Source organism: Podarcis pityusensis (assembly GCF_964106645.2).
Source record: "Podarcis pityusensis genome assembly, chromosome: 4".
NCBI classification, from domain to species: Eukaryota; Metazoa; Chordata; class Lepidosauria; order Squamata; family Lacertidae; genus Podarcis; species Podarcis pityusensis.
Window position 1 is genome coordinate 100,605,151 of NC_138027.1, and position 12,438 is coordinate 100,617,588.

Consider the following 12,438-nt stretch of genomic DNA (forward strand, 5'->3'; position numbering starts at 1 on the left):
TAACCACCCCTTTTCTCTCTTTCTTCTACTCCCTACCCCTTGTCTGCTGCCTGTGCCCACATCTCGCCACAGATGGACCTCTTGGCCCTCGAGGATTAGCTGAAGCTACTGAGATGTGCACTCAAGAATGCCTGGTCCTGGGTCACTCAGACAACTGCTGGATGCCTCCCTCTTTGGGTTCGTACCAGCAGCCAAAGTCTCCACTCTCCACCTTTGCACCTCAGAAGGAATGGGTTAAGAAAGACAAACTGGTGAATGGCCACACGTTGACCAGAACCTGGAAAGAAGACAGCAACAGAAACCAGTTCAGTGACCGAAAGCAGTTTGGCTCGGGGGAAGGCCATTTCAACCCTGGCAATCCCATGGCTGACATTCCTTTGGCTAACTTGAAATCCTATAAACAAGCATCAGGACCAGTGGAGAGTCCGAAGGAGAACCAGCTATAAGGAAAGGCTTCTTTGGAACAGTGACTTTAGCCTAGTTAGACTTGCTAATACTGTGTGTGTGTGTGTGTGTGTGTGTGTGTGTGTGTGTGTCAGAGCTTTATGTACTGAGTAGACCTCTAGAACTATGCGTCACATAGCAGAGATATGCATAACTTTGTGGTAGCTCCATGGAACTGCAACACAAAAGAGCATTTCTACTAGTTGTGTGGTTTTGTTAAATAGAAATAATCAAACTCTTACAGAGAATCTCTCCAGTTTGCAAAATATCTTAATTTTTTCAATTTGCTTGGGATAACGGGTGGGGGTTTGTTTATGTTCCTTTGTTTTTTTGACCCTGGACTTGCTGCTGCAAATAGTAGAAGATTCACATGGAGAGAGCAAAAAAGAAAGAGAGAATGTGTGAGAGAGAGACGGTGGATTGCAATTCTTAGAAAGCATATCCAATTAGGAAATTGTGTTATTGTTACCATTGATCTTGTGCTGGGACTGCTATACTTGACATCTTTACTGAAACAAAACAACTAAAATTGCAAACATTAAACCTACTGTGCTATTAACAACGTTAGTGGACACTTGTTAAGTCAATCAGTGTTCAAGTACTTGTAAATAGAATCAATTATTATTAATAACTTTTGTGTACTTATAACGGTCACCTAAAAAAATACTGTAGCATAATTCTGTGTTTCACAGTTGCTTTTTTCTACTTTATTTCATTTGCTTCCTGTTGTTTTTTATTATTATTTTGTTTCTTTTGGTGATGGTGTTTCTGTGTTGGTAGTCTGTCTGACACACAATGTTCCAAGGAGCTCAAAACACTTGTGTTAAAAACTGAGGAAAAGAGGGAGGGGAGGGAAATATTTTATTTTACTATTAATATGACAAAAAATTGCCAATAAAATTATTGCCAATTCTGAAATAACACTTGAAGTAAGGGCTTTGAGATTTTAGCCACTATTATTTTTTGTTGTTTTTCTGATTTGCAAAGCAAAGGGGAGAAAAAGAGAACACAAACCATGACAGCAGCTGAATGGACATTATTGGCTGCAATCATGCTAGAGAGTGATACTAGTCAAAATTAGGTGGAGGGTAAGGGGAACAATCTGCTGAGTGGTTCCAATATACAAGCCCCATCGAACTGAATGGGAGATCCCTAAGTGCCCATTCATATCAATGGAGCTTGTGCGGGAACATTTCTTGAGTTATTTTGTACCCAGTAAATCCATATCTAACAATTGCTTTCTAAAACGATTGGGCTGTGTGTGTCTATACCTAAGACAGTTTGTATTGCTCAAATGGCAGCGGTTGTGTTGATCTTCATCTGCATTGATGTTGTAGTAACACAAGTGTTTTTAGATCATAGCCACAAAATATTTAATGTGTCGTGCCTTCATGATGTAACCAAGCATTCTCCTGGTAGGCTAGTTGGGGGAAATGAAAGGGTTCAATCTCTAATTCTTGCTGTTTAACTGTTTGTTACCATAGTTGGTCAATGCCTGGCAGGTACCAGTGTTGTGTCACTTGAATCAAACCAGCAAAGTGACTCCTAATGTTAATAAGATCTCAGTTGCACGTCTAATAAATCCTAATCTGAACATTCTTAGGCGTTTTTTTCTTAAGGCATGACAGACAATTTAAACAAATAGCATGCAACATGGGTGGGGGGGAGTCCTTAAAGTACAAAAGAAAAAAATTATCTTATTCCACAGTTAAACATCAGTCTTAAAATAAACACACAGAAAAATAAAGGTAGCTAATATTGATGGTTAATTTGTTCTTACCAAAACTAACCGAAGTTATTTTGTATATAGCAGTTCACATTTTCTTTCCTCCACAATATACAAGCATAAAATGGGTTAGGGGTGCATTGCTTATTGCAGTACTTATGTCAGTTTGTGAGGGGTGTTTGATGACTTTGACCGAATAAATATCTAAACAGTTATCCTTGTTACTGCTTTGCCAGTTCAACGTTATTTACAGTTATTCAGCTCTTGCAATAAATGTTCTGAATTCCTGATTGTCTTGTGGGAGTTCTTGGCCTGATGCCTTCTTAAGATTTTCCTTATTAAAGGAAAGGGGGAGGGGAATCACTGTGGCACAGCCAGAGGAAACAAGCAGGAAGGGGAGAAATCTTGACCTTAAGTGTGGCAGCTAAAGAAAATGATGGCAATGGCTCAGGCTATAGGAGAAGGCAATATTTAAAAAGATGTAACAGGCAGAAGTTGCTGACCAGGATGAACTGGGCCTGTTTGGCTTTGCCAGAACATTGTGGGTGTCAAAGGGCAGTAATGGGTACTGTGGACTTGCCTGCCTTCTCAGTCCTCCCTTCGTTCCCAATCTTCTTTTTCCATTTGAACGTTCTGCCTGCCTCTCTTTTGATGTGCCTGGAGGCGTTACTGCAGGCAACCTGTGAGTGTTGGTGAGGAGGAAATCAGAAATGGTGCTCCATTCATCCATTTCTAAATCCCTCCTTCCAACAAATTATGGGTCACTTTATCCATAGTCGAACTGCGTGGTAGGGAGGTGTGAAACATTTCCGCTCCCTGTCAGAATTTTCATGAACCTTATAAATATTAGGTTAACTTTCTAGAAATTTCTACAGATGTCTCACCTGGTCCATTTCAGGTATAAAATTGGTGGCAATTTAGAGACACATTACGTACCACTCACCTGCCCCCTATCACAACAGAAATCCTTTTAGCTTCCCTTGAAATTCATACACATACTTTGCGTGAACAGAGCCTTCAAATTACTATTTTTGTTAGGTTTTCCACCCTCTTTATTACCTTTCTACAGCTGCCAGGCTTATGAAACAATATTGGGGCTAATGCCACACTACTGACTAAAGGATGCTTTTGTTATCTGACATGAATTATTATCTGATTCTTGGCAACCTGTTATTAAATTGTTTTCCTTCTACATATCATGTTCATTTGATTGTCCCTTACGCTCAGAAGTGGAATACTTTGAGGCCCTGGTACCATATGCTGAGGAACATCAACAAGCCAGGAGAAAAATATTAAAATTTGATCATAGTTTGGTTGTCTATTATATGTGAGCACACACAGACACAACAAAATCAAACACATGGTGACAATTAATGTTGGTAGAACAAAGTCATATGATGTATTCATGGCAGTGTGTACTCAGGTGATTTCTCCCATGTTTTCACTTGACAGCATCTAAGAGTAGAAACAATGTTACCCATATTAGTACATGCATTTGTATGATGATTGTACTGATCACTCGATCACATAATACCATCAACTGATCATGAAAAAAGAAAAAAAGAATGGGCAAATACCTGACACCGATGGAACAGGATGACAAATAGAAAGTACTCTTCAATGCAATGGCTTTTCAAATCCTAAGTCATTTTTGCAGCTGGATACACACACAGAACTGTTGTGGGAACTTGGCTGGCTGACAAGACTTGGAGCTAGAACACAATAATGTCTATTAATAAGCACCATCACTATCACTGAGTGAATACAGTTGCATATGTGTGGAATTTATTGTGAATAAAGACTCAGGTATGTGGATTCATGGGAAAAATTGGTTTAAAGAAGGATTTGAAGGGAGAGACACCAGGTTCAGTACAGGTCTTTGGGAAAGCAGTTGTTAGGAGTTGGTGTTGTTGTTTGAGAATGAGTCTACACTAACAGCAGAACATGTGGAAGACTAATTCTGAGTGCAGGGACAACTGCATACCCACAATTCCCTGCACATAGAAGTGTAGCTATCAGGGAGACATCTAGCTTAGGTCTCCCTTCATATCAGGTGTTATCTACACTTAGCCAACTTTCTTTGTACTATATACTATATACTTTGCACTTTGTACTATATCAGCATTGAAACTCTGAAGTCCAGCAACAGTTTCATTGTATTATCTATGATTTTGTCCCCCTGAAACCACACTTTTTCTCCATTCAGGCCCAAGAATCACTCAAGAGAATCAGGATGAGTAATGTTGCAAATCAACTCACATACTGAATGGAAGATGAAAGAGAATATTTTCTTCTTTTGAATAAACCATTCCGTTTACTTGGAAGGTTGTTTGCTGGTAATCTTAAACCTTGAGAAGAGCTTCTGAATAAATTCTGTTCATTAAGAAAAAGCATTTAGAGATCAGCTTTAATATGGGAGGACGCCAAGAACTTGATCTAAATCCAATTAAAGGCAGTGAGAATTGTGCCATGGACTTCAACAGGATCTGCAGTTGGCCCTCTATACGTGCTCGGTGAATACACCTTCATTTCCAGCCAATAGGCTGGCGCAGTCCCTCTGGCATCCCGAGACTGCTGGGTAAATCCCATATATCTCTAAATAAGCCCTTAGTTTACATCCTGACAGGAATTCAACAATGTGGCAGAGAAAGGGCAGTGTTCCTCCCCCGGCAGAGGATGAACATGCAGATCAGCCCAAGGGACCATTCAAATGCTTGTTAGGATCACATGAACCAGAGCCAGGCATTAAGGGGTGATTAACAGTGAGCCTGCTTGGCTGTATCTGGAGGCTTTGCTCCTGTCACTTCCAGGAGCTGCCTCTCAGCAGGGGAACACAAGGGCCTTTTCCTCCCCTCAGAAGTCTGCAGAATTTTGCAAACTGATAGGAAAACAGAAACTGTAATAGACTTTTTTGTGGTTAGGGAAACCCAGTCAGATGGGCGGGGTATTATTATTATTATTATTATTATTATTATTGATTGCTTTCTCCAAGTGAAAAAGATAACAGTAACATACATACATACATACATACATACATAAATAAATAGTCAACTCTATTTTATTTTGTCAAGAGTATAAGTTTTTACTTCTCCCTCAAGTATGCAAACTCAGACAAAGCCATTTCCTGTTCCCGGGGAGATGACGTTGCATGCTGGGCACAAGGAGGGGATAGCCCCGGCGCCATTGGAGTCCTCGACCACATCATCCCTTGGACTGAACAATGCGGTCGGTCTGGGGGCATGGCTTGGGCTATTTAAATTGCCCACGGTCGAGGACTTGCCCTCTTTTGCTTCCTGCTTGCGCAGTTCTCACTTTGCTCCACCCACTGGGTGCCACTGCTCCACCCTCCACCGGTATGTTGCCCCAGAAGGTTGCCCATGTAGAAATGTCACCCTCAGGCTGAGGGAAGGCAGAGAAGTCAGGAGGAGGCAAAGTCAGAGTAAATGACCGACAGAGCCAAGGAAGTCTAGTTTTGTCCCCATCCTCCTCCCTACTGAGGGCAACACTGAGTCTAAGCAGGAGGAAGCCGACAGGCAGGGCCACCACCTGGGCTGGTTGTAGAAGAAGGCAGGCAGCCTGAGGTTGGCGGAGCAGCCCTTATCTTTGCTGAAAAGCGCCCCACAGTGCAACTGCGGAGGTATCCTTCTCTAAGTGGTTGTTCCGCTCCTCACATTACAATTGCTGTCTGAGCAGCTTTCTTCCACGAGGGAATCCAGACCCACAATCGCAAGGTAAATCTAGATCTGGCATGGGAGGAAGAAGAACTGCTACTGTGAATTTCTGTGTGGAAACTTCTGGCAAGGAAGGGACAGTACCCCCCTCTTGTACCCCTCCACCTTCTCTTCTCCAAAACACCCTCCCCATTGCAAACCTTACATTCAGCTACACTGTGATGTGGACTTGCCTGGATGCCACAGGAAACAAGGAATCCCCTACAGAAAAGTGAACAGACTCGTAGAGGAGCTGCACTTCACTTGGTCCTTTCTTCACCAGCTCGCTTGATTTCCATGCTGACCATGGAGGAAGTTAAGCTCCACAGTCAGAAGGGAAAGGCAGAGGAACTTAAGAATCCAAGAGTCCTGGATCAGGCCAATGGCATCCCGTTTCCACAGTGACTAAGCAGATGCCCATGGGAAGCCTTCAAGGAAGAGACGTCTCCCCACCTATAATCCTCCTTCCTGCTTCAGGGTTGTAGCCACTGATAGCTTTGTCCTCCATGAGTTTGTCCAATCATCTTTTAAAGGCATCCAAAGAGAAACAAAGAGATCCACCTTACCTCTTCTTTCCCACTGCATTTCCATGCTGGCCACAGAGGAAGGCTAGACTGTTCCACTGTATACGGGAGGGAAACCAAGTGGGGCAATAAATGCTTCATCTGCTGGCACATTTGGTAGAAACTTTTTTTTAAAAAAGAAGAAGAAGAAAACACATTGCAAGGAATTTTTTTTCTAATCATTTATACAAGTTGTATGGTTCTTCATTTGCAAATGATCCAGCTCATACCGCAACTCACCGCTAATATTTTGCTGTGTCATTGTAATGATTTTATTGAAATGTGTTCTTTTTCATTTTATGGCATGCCTTTGGCTGTTAATTTTTGTAAGGGACTTTTTTGCAGTGAAGAACTCTGACAGAATAACAACTACTACAACTTGAGGGCATGAATGACTTGTGACCTAGCACACACAAAGGGCAAATATTACATTCAAATCTAGTGTAACGTATTGCTCACCCCTCAAAGGTGAAACACAAATGAGCAGAACTTTGTGTGGTATACAGGTGACTCCCCATTTGAGCACGTTCAGCACACTTGTTTTTGGCATTGCAAGGGGTGGGGCTGTGGCAGAATGGGGTGGGCACATGGATGTACCGCTGATGCACATTTGGAATGTGAAACCTGCATAAATTGGGAGTTGCCTATATGCATTCCTTTGATTTGGTACATCTAAAATATTGTCTGAGTACAATTAACACTGTATGCATTTAGCATTAGAACATTTTTCAGTTTAAGAAAGAATGAGGAACCTGGGGTTCTCTTGATGTTGCTGGACTCCCAATTTCTATCACTCCAGCCGACACAACCAATTTTATTTAATTAAGTTTGTATCCTGCCTTTCCTCCCAAAAGAGCCCAGGCTGCCAAGCATCAATATGCTTTAAAATAAAATAAAAACCTATCTAAAACATTTTTTAAAAAATTAAAAACCATCCTAAAATATTTGAAAGCAACGCATACCCTAACAGAGCTACTAATTTCAAGGTTGCCGTGGCCAAGATGTATCAGGAACATCTTTAGATTTCTCCAGAAAGTCAGTAACAAGGGAGGCAGACATATCTCACCAGGGAGAGCATTTCACAAATGGGAATTCACCAATGAACAGGCCTTGTCACAAGTCCACACCAACCAAGCAGCAACCAGAGGCAGAACCACCAGCAAGACCTCCCCTGCCAACTGTGGCAATCAATCATGGAATTTGAAGTCCATTGACATGTGGAGGCAGACTCCTCATCATTGCCTCCACCTCCCAATTTTCAAAGGACATTTTACATTGTTAAATACCAGTTTTATTCCCTAATGTTTGTATTAACTGTGCAGTCCTTCATCTTCAAAGAACTTCAAGTACAGTTTTGTGAAACATTTTTCTGACCTGTAGATTTAAATTTTAAAAGAGCGTGGTTTATTTTGCTTTGTATAGGTTGGCTTCTTTTTGGACAGGTTGTATAGATTGGATTCTTTTTATAGTACAAAGTTCTTTGTATGTGCGTTCTTTCTAAAGGGAATATTCCAGGCCTGAGATTTTGAATGCTTAATCTTGGGATCCTAGGACAGTTCTCCTATCTGTATTTGAGGTTATCACTATATTATTGATGGGGACCATGCATAATTAACAGACCACCGTGTGGCATTATATTCCCAAGAGCCAAATGAAAAGGGACAGGAGACAGCAGCAGAGAGACAATTGTTTTATCCCCAGAACAAAACTTGCACAGTGGCAGAAAAGCAAAAGGCATGCCTGTTTTGTCAGCCCCAGACTCTATAATGAGGCTGACCGCAGTTCAACAACACTCTGCACTGTGCTTTAAGAGACAGCATGGGATGAAGATCATCTGTGGCTCTTTGAAATTTAATTTGTAAGGCTCTTTCGAGCCCAGAGTAACTTCACCTGGTCACAGGACTTCAGTGATCCTTGTCTGATGAACCTAGATGTGGAAGCAAGTCACTTTAAGGATATTTGAATCTGCCTTAAGGTCAAAAACCCTATCAACTTTCTCCCAAATCCCACAAACAGGAACCATGATTTTCACCTTGGGAAAATGTGGGAACTAAAGTTTTGTTTAAACTACTTTATCAGAAGATTTTCATAATAATATACATTACAAATCTGTATCACCCTTCCCAAACATATTTTAAACAGTGAAACCCTATATAGTTAGGGTTGCCTTTTTAAAAACAAAAAACAAAACAAAACAAAAACAAAGCCAAGCCAAACTTTTCTTCTTTTTGCAAGCTGCTAGACATGGCAAATCCGGCAGGCAGGGCGTAGAAGCAACGCTGAGCACTTTGCACCTTGGGGAGTGCAAGCTTAAGAGCCGGGGGGGGGGGGGGAGGATGATAATCAATTGGAGAAAATGGAGAGAGAGAGAGAGAGAGAGAGAGAGAGAGAGAGAGAGAGAGAGAGAGACTCGTTCTAAAGGGCATAGCTGTCAACCTTCCCTTTTTTGCGGGAAATTCCCTTATTCCAGCGCCGTTTCCCGCTGCTTCCTGCTGCTATCCTGGATTATTAGATATCCCGTAGACTGTCCCCGGGGCAGGTGAGGCTGCTGATCCCTTATTTTCAAGGCTGCTGATCCCTTACAGTTGTACCTCCGGTTAAGTACTTAATTCGTTCAGGAGGTCCATTCCTAACCTGAAACTGTTATTAACCTGAAGCACCACTTCAGCTAAGGGGGCCTCCTGCTGCTGCTGTGCTGCCACTGCACAATTTCTGTTCTCATCCTGAAGCAAAGTTCCTAACCCGAGGTACTATTTCTGGGTTAGCGGAGTCTGTAACCTGAAGGGTCTGTGACCCGAGGTACCACTGTATTTTCAAATCTGAAAGTTGACAGCTATGTCTAAGGGGCAGGGGAGGATTTCTCACCACCTTCCCACCATCCTGAAGTGCTGCCTCCAAAACAGCTGCAGAATCTTTTCCTGCCCCAAATGCAACTCACAAGGGAAACTGTTACCGTAAGTTGTGGGTGAACATCTCAGACGACACAGCGATTCTTCAAACAGCTCTTGTTTATTCAGAGCCAGAACAGAACTGAACTGAAGGGTTCAGTCAGCCTGCTTATATAGAGCTCCAGTACAACGTTACTGTAGCAACTTTCTAAAACTATCCAATCACTGAACATCACTTTTGATCCCTTATTTGCATAACTATCTACAGTATCCACCTGCTGGCCCAGGGTGAGAACTTCAGTACATAACAGAAACATCCCGCCTTTCCTCTACCTTGAAATCTTGCAATGGCCAAAGGAATGAAAGGGAACCAGAAAGGGGGGGGGGGCTTTCCCTGACCTTACAGGAGAGCCAGGCCTCAGCTGATCTGCCCCATCTCAGCATGCACCATAGAGAAAGGAAAAGGGTTAGAGCGATCCTTGCATGCACACTTTGTGGTTCTGCTTGCCAAGCAAGTCTTTGTCTAGAGAGCAGGTGCGTCCATGTTGTTGTTGTTGTTGAGTCGTTTAGTCATGTCCGACTCTTTGTCACCCCATGGACCAGAGCATGCCAGGCACTACTGTCTTCCACTGCCTCCCACAGTCCATAAGTGCGTCCATAGATATAGGGAAAAGGTAAAAGTGATACCTGCGCACCCGCACTTCCTGATTCAGTTTGCAAAAACCGGGACATTTTGCCTATTTTTTTAAAAATCCCCCCAGATGGTGATTTCGCCCTTGGAATCCCGGACACGTCCAGGATAAACTGGACATAAGGAAACCCTAAAAGTACTTGAACAGGGAGCTTCCTATAGAGGTGAGTGGGAGGAGGAAGCCACTGCAGGCCTGATGGAATAAGCCTGGCTCTTTGTCTGCTCTAAAGCTCTTCCTGTTTGAGTTCACCTGAAGTACCTAAGTTTCACAATATAAGGTTGAATCCTGTTATGTACTAAGCTTGGATCCTAGAACAATAGGCAGGTCGGGTCCTTTCGCACAACCTTTTTTTACGGCCAAACATACCAGAAGTGGGAACCATTTTTCTAAAAAGCTATCATTGAAATTGGTGTGAAAAGCAGACCTGTTTTGAATATATATTCCCATGTGCCAGCATTTACTGCCTGGAGGAACATGAGGACTTTAGCCGTGGAACTCTTCTCGTTTTGGGTACAACTCACCATTGGTGTGGAAAGCTAAACCTCCCTCTTTCTCTAAGAATAATAATATGGAAGACTTGTGCAAATGAGAATGAAGAGGAACACAAACTTTGGCAAAAGGAATGCAGACCGACAGCAAGTGATGCAGAACCTGAGGGGAATTTGAGGAGCACATTGCTAAAACATAAAGCCCAACAACAACAAAAATGCTTTAATAAAGATGATCCTAGCAGCGGGAAAAGTGCTGTTGCACTTGGGTCCTGCAAGCAGGTTTCCCTTGAGCATCTGGGTTGGCCATTGTGAGAAAAGACTTCTGAACTAGATGGGCCACTGGCCTGATCCAGGAGACTCTTCTTATGTTCTTATTAGGGCAGCCAGAGGCAAAGGAGGACAGGTTTAATAACTCTGTAGAAGATACAAGACACACCTGCTGAAATCCCCCCTACCGCACAACTGTTTGAGGTGTGCTGGCCTGTTTAGCATCTGACTATCTTTTTGTGCAGCCCTGCACTGCAGAACGCTTAAGCCAGCCCATCTTCAGAGCCCAGTCATTTCAACATCTTACTTACCAGAATCTTGAGATTATTTGTTGCTTAACTACCCATTCATAAAATATTATCTGACCGTTACTGAGGCTGAAATTGGCAAGCTTACAAATCATATGCATGCATGAACACTGATTTAATTGGTATATGTTTCCTTAAAAAAACCCCAAAGTAAATGAATTTGTCTGCATTCTTAATATGTCAAGTGTCTATGGAGAGTTGTAAGCTTGCTGTTCCAGAGGGGGAGCATCCAGGACAAAACATCTCTTTGTTCCTGAACAACTGTGCAATTAACCATTCAATCTGACACTGACGCTCAAGTAGGACAATCATTTTAACAGGAACATTGGCAACAGCATAAAGCCTTCAAGAATGCCTTTTCAGAGTAAAAGCTCTTAAGCCTGCTTTGATATTCTGGACCAACAAACCAGCAAAGCATCGAAATGAAGTGAGCTTGGCTGTGGGCTGCTGTGTTTGTGTTAATTCTCCGAAAGACAGGGAGGGGGAGACACCATTTGTTTTCAGTTTCTGCAACTGCTAAGACTTTGAAAGTGCAATTATGTCATCATGGTAGAGGCAGTTACTGAGGGAAGTGGTACTTCCCAGCAAGATGGCTATATTTCCAAATGTTGGATGCGGCCAAAGGCAAAAAAATGGACATAGCTAAATTATCTCTCTCAGTAACTCAAACACCCATTCCTGCTTTCTCTTACCCTCTCCACCCTTTGTTTCTTCGATATTTTCTCATTTTCTCTTCCTTTTTTGTCTCCCCAGCTGTCCACTGTCCTCAGCCATTGGATTTTTATGATTAGTTCATATTGGTGCCAACAGAATTTCCCCCTAAGCTTAATTGCCTCTTGTGGGGCAATTTGGTGGGGGGCACAGGGCACAAGAAGGGGAAGTTTAATTCTTTCTTCCCCAACTGAAACCCCACCACAAATTGCCACCACTCAGCAATTAGGCTTTGAAGAAAAGGCTCCCATTAGCAGCAATAAAACATTTTTTCCCAAAGGTTCATTGCCATACAAGGGCTCTTTGTTTGTTTTTTGTTTGTTTTTGTGGAGGTGGGGGTAATGCAGTGCATAGACAAGTGAGGCTTATCAGCTACCACTCCCTGAAAATCCTTGACAAGCAGCAATTGGGCTGTGATGGGGATGGATGAGGTTTTTCCATGTCTCCTAAATCTAATTGCAGACGGGGCAATTTGCCGAGGGAGACTGCAGTCTGAAGGAAGGAGAGGCTTAACCATTCCCTCCCACTCTCTTAAAAATGATCCTTAGGCTTAGAAAATTACTACCAACACCATCATTTTGATTTTTTATCATCAGCATAATCTAGATTTCTTACCTTCACATGGTGGGTTACAATTT

General features: G+C 42.4%; 1 protein-coding gene across 9 annotated transcripts in view; it reads left to right on the forward strand.

Annotated features, from left to right (window-relative positions):
- PCDH9 (protocadherin 9) overlaps nt 1-2,458 on the forward strand; it is a 759,938-nt gene extending 757,480 nt beyond the window's left edge. For 8 of the 9 annotated variants that reach the window (XM_081002919.1, XM_081002923.1, XM_081002924.1 and 5 more), the window contains one exon: nt 73-2,458. In XM_081002919.1, the coding sequence (XP_080859045.1) occupies nt 73-446 (374 nt within the window). In that variant the 3' untranslated portion in view covers nt 447-2,458. The remainder of the gene's footprint in view (nt 1-72) is intronic. The other variant, XM_081002920.1, reaches the window with a different exon arrangement.
- The last annotated feature ends 9,980 nt before the right edge of the window (nt 2,459-12,438 follow it).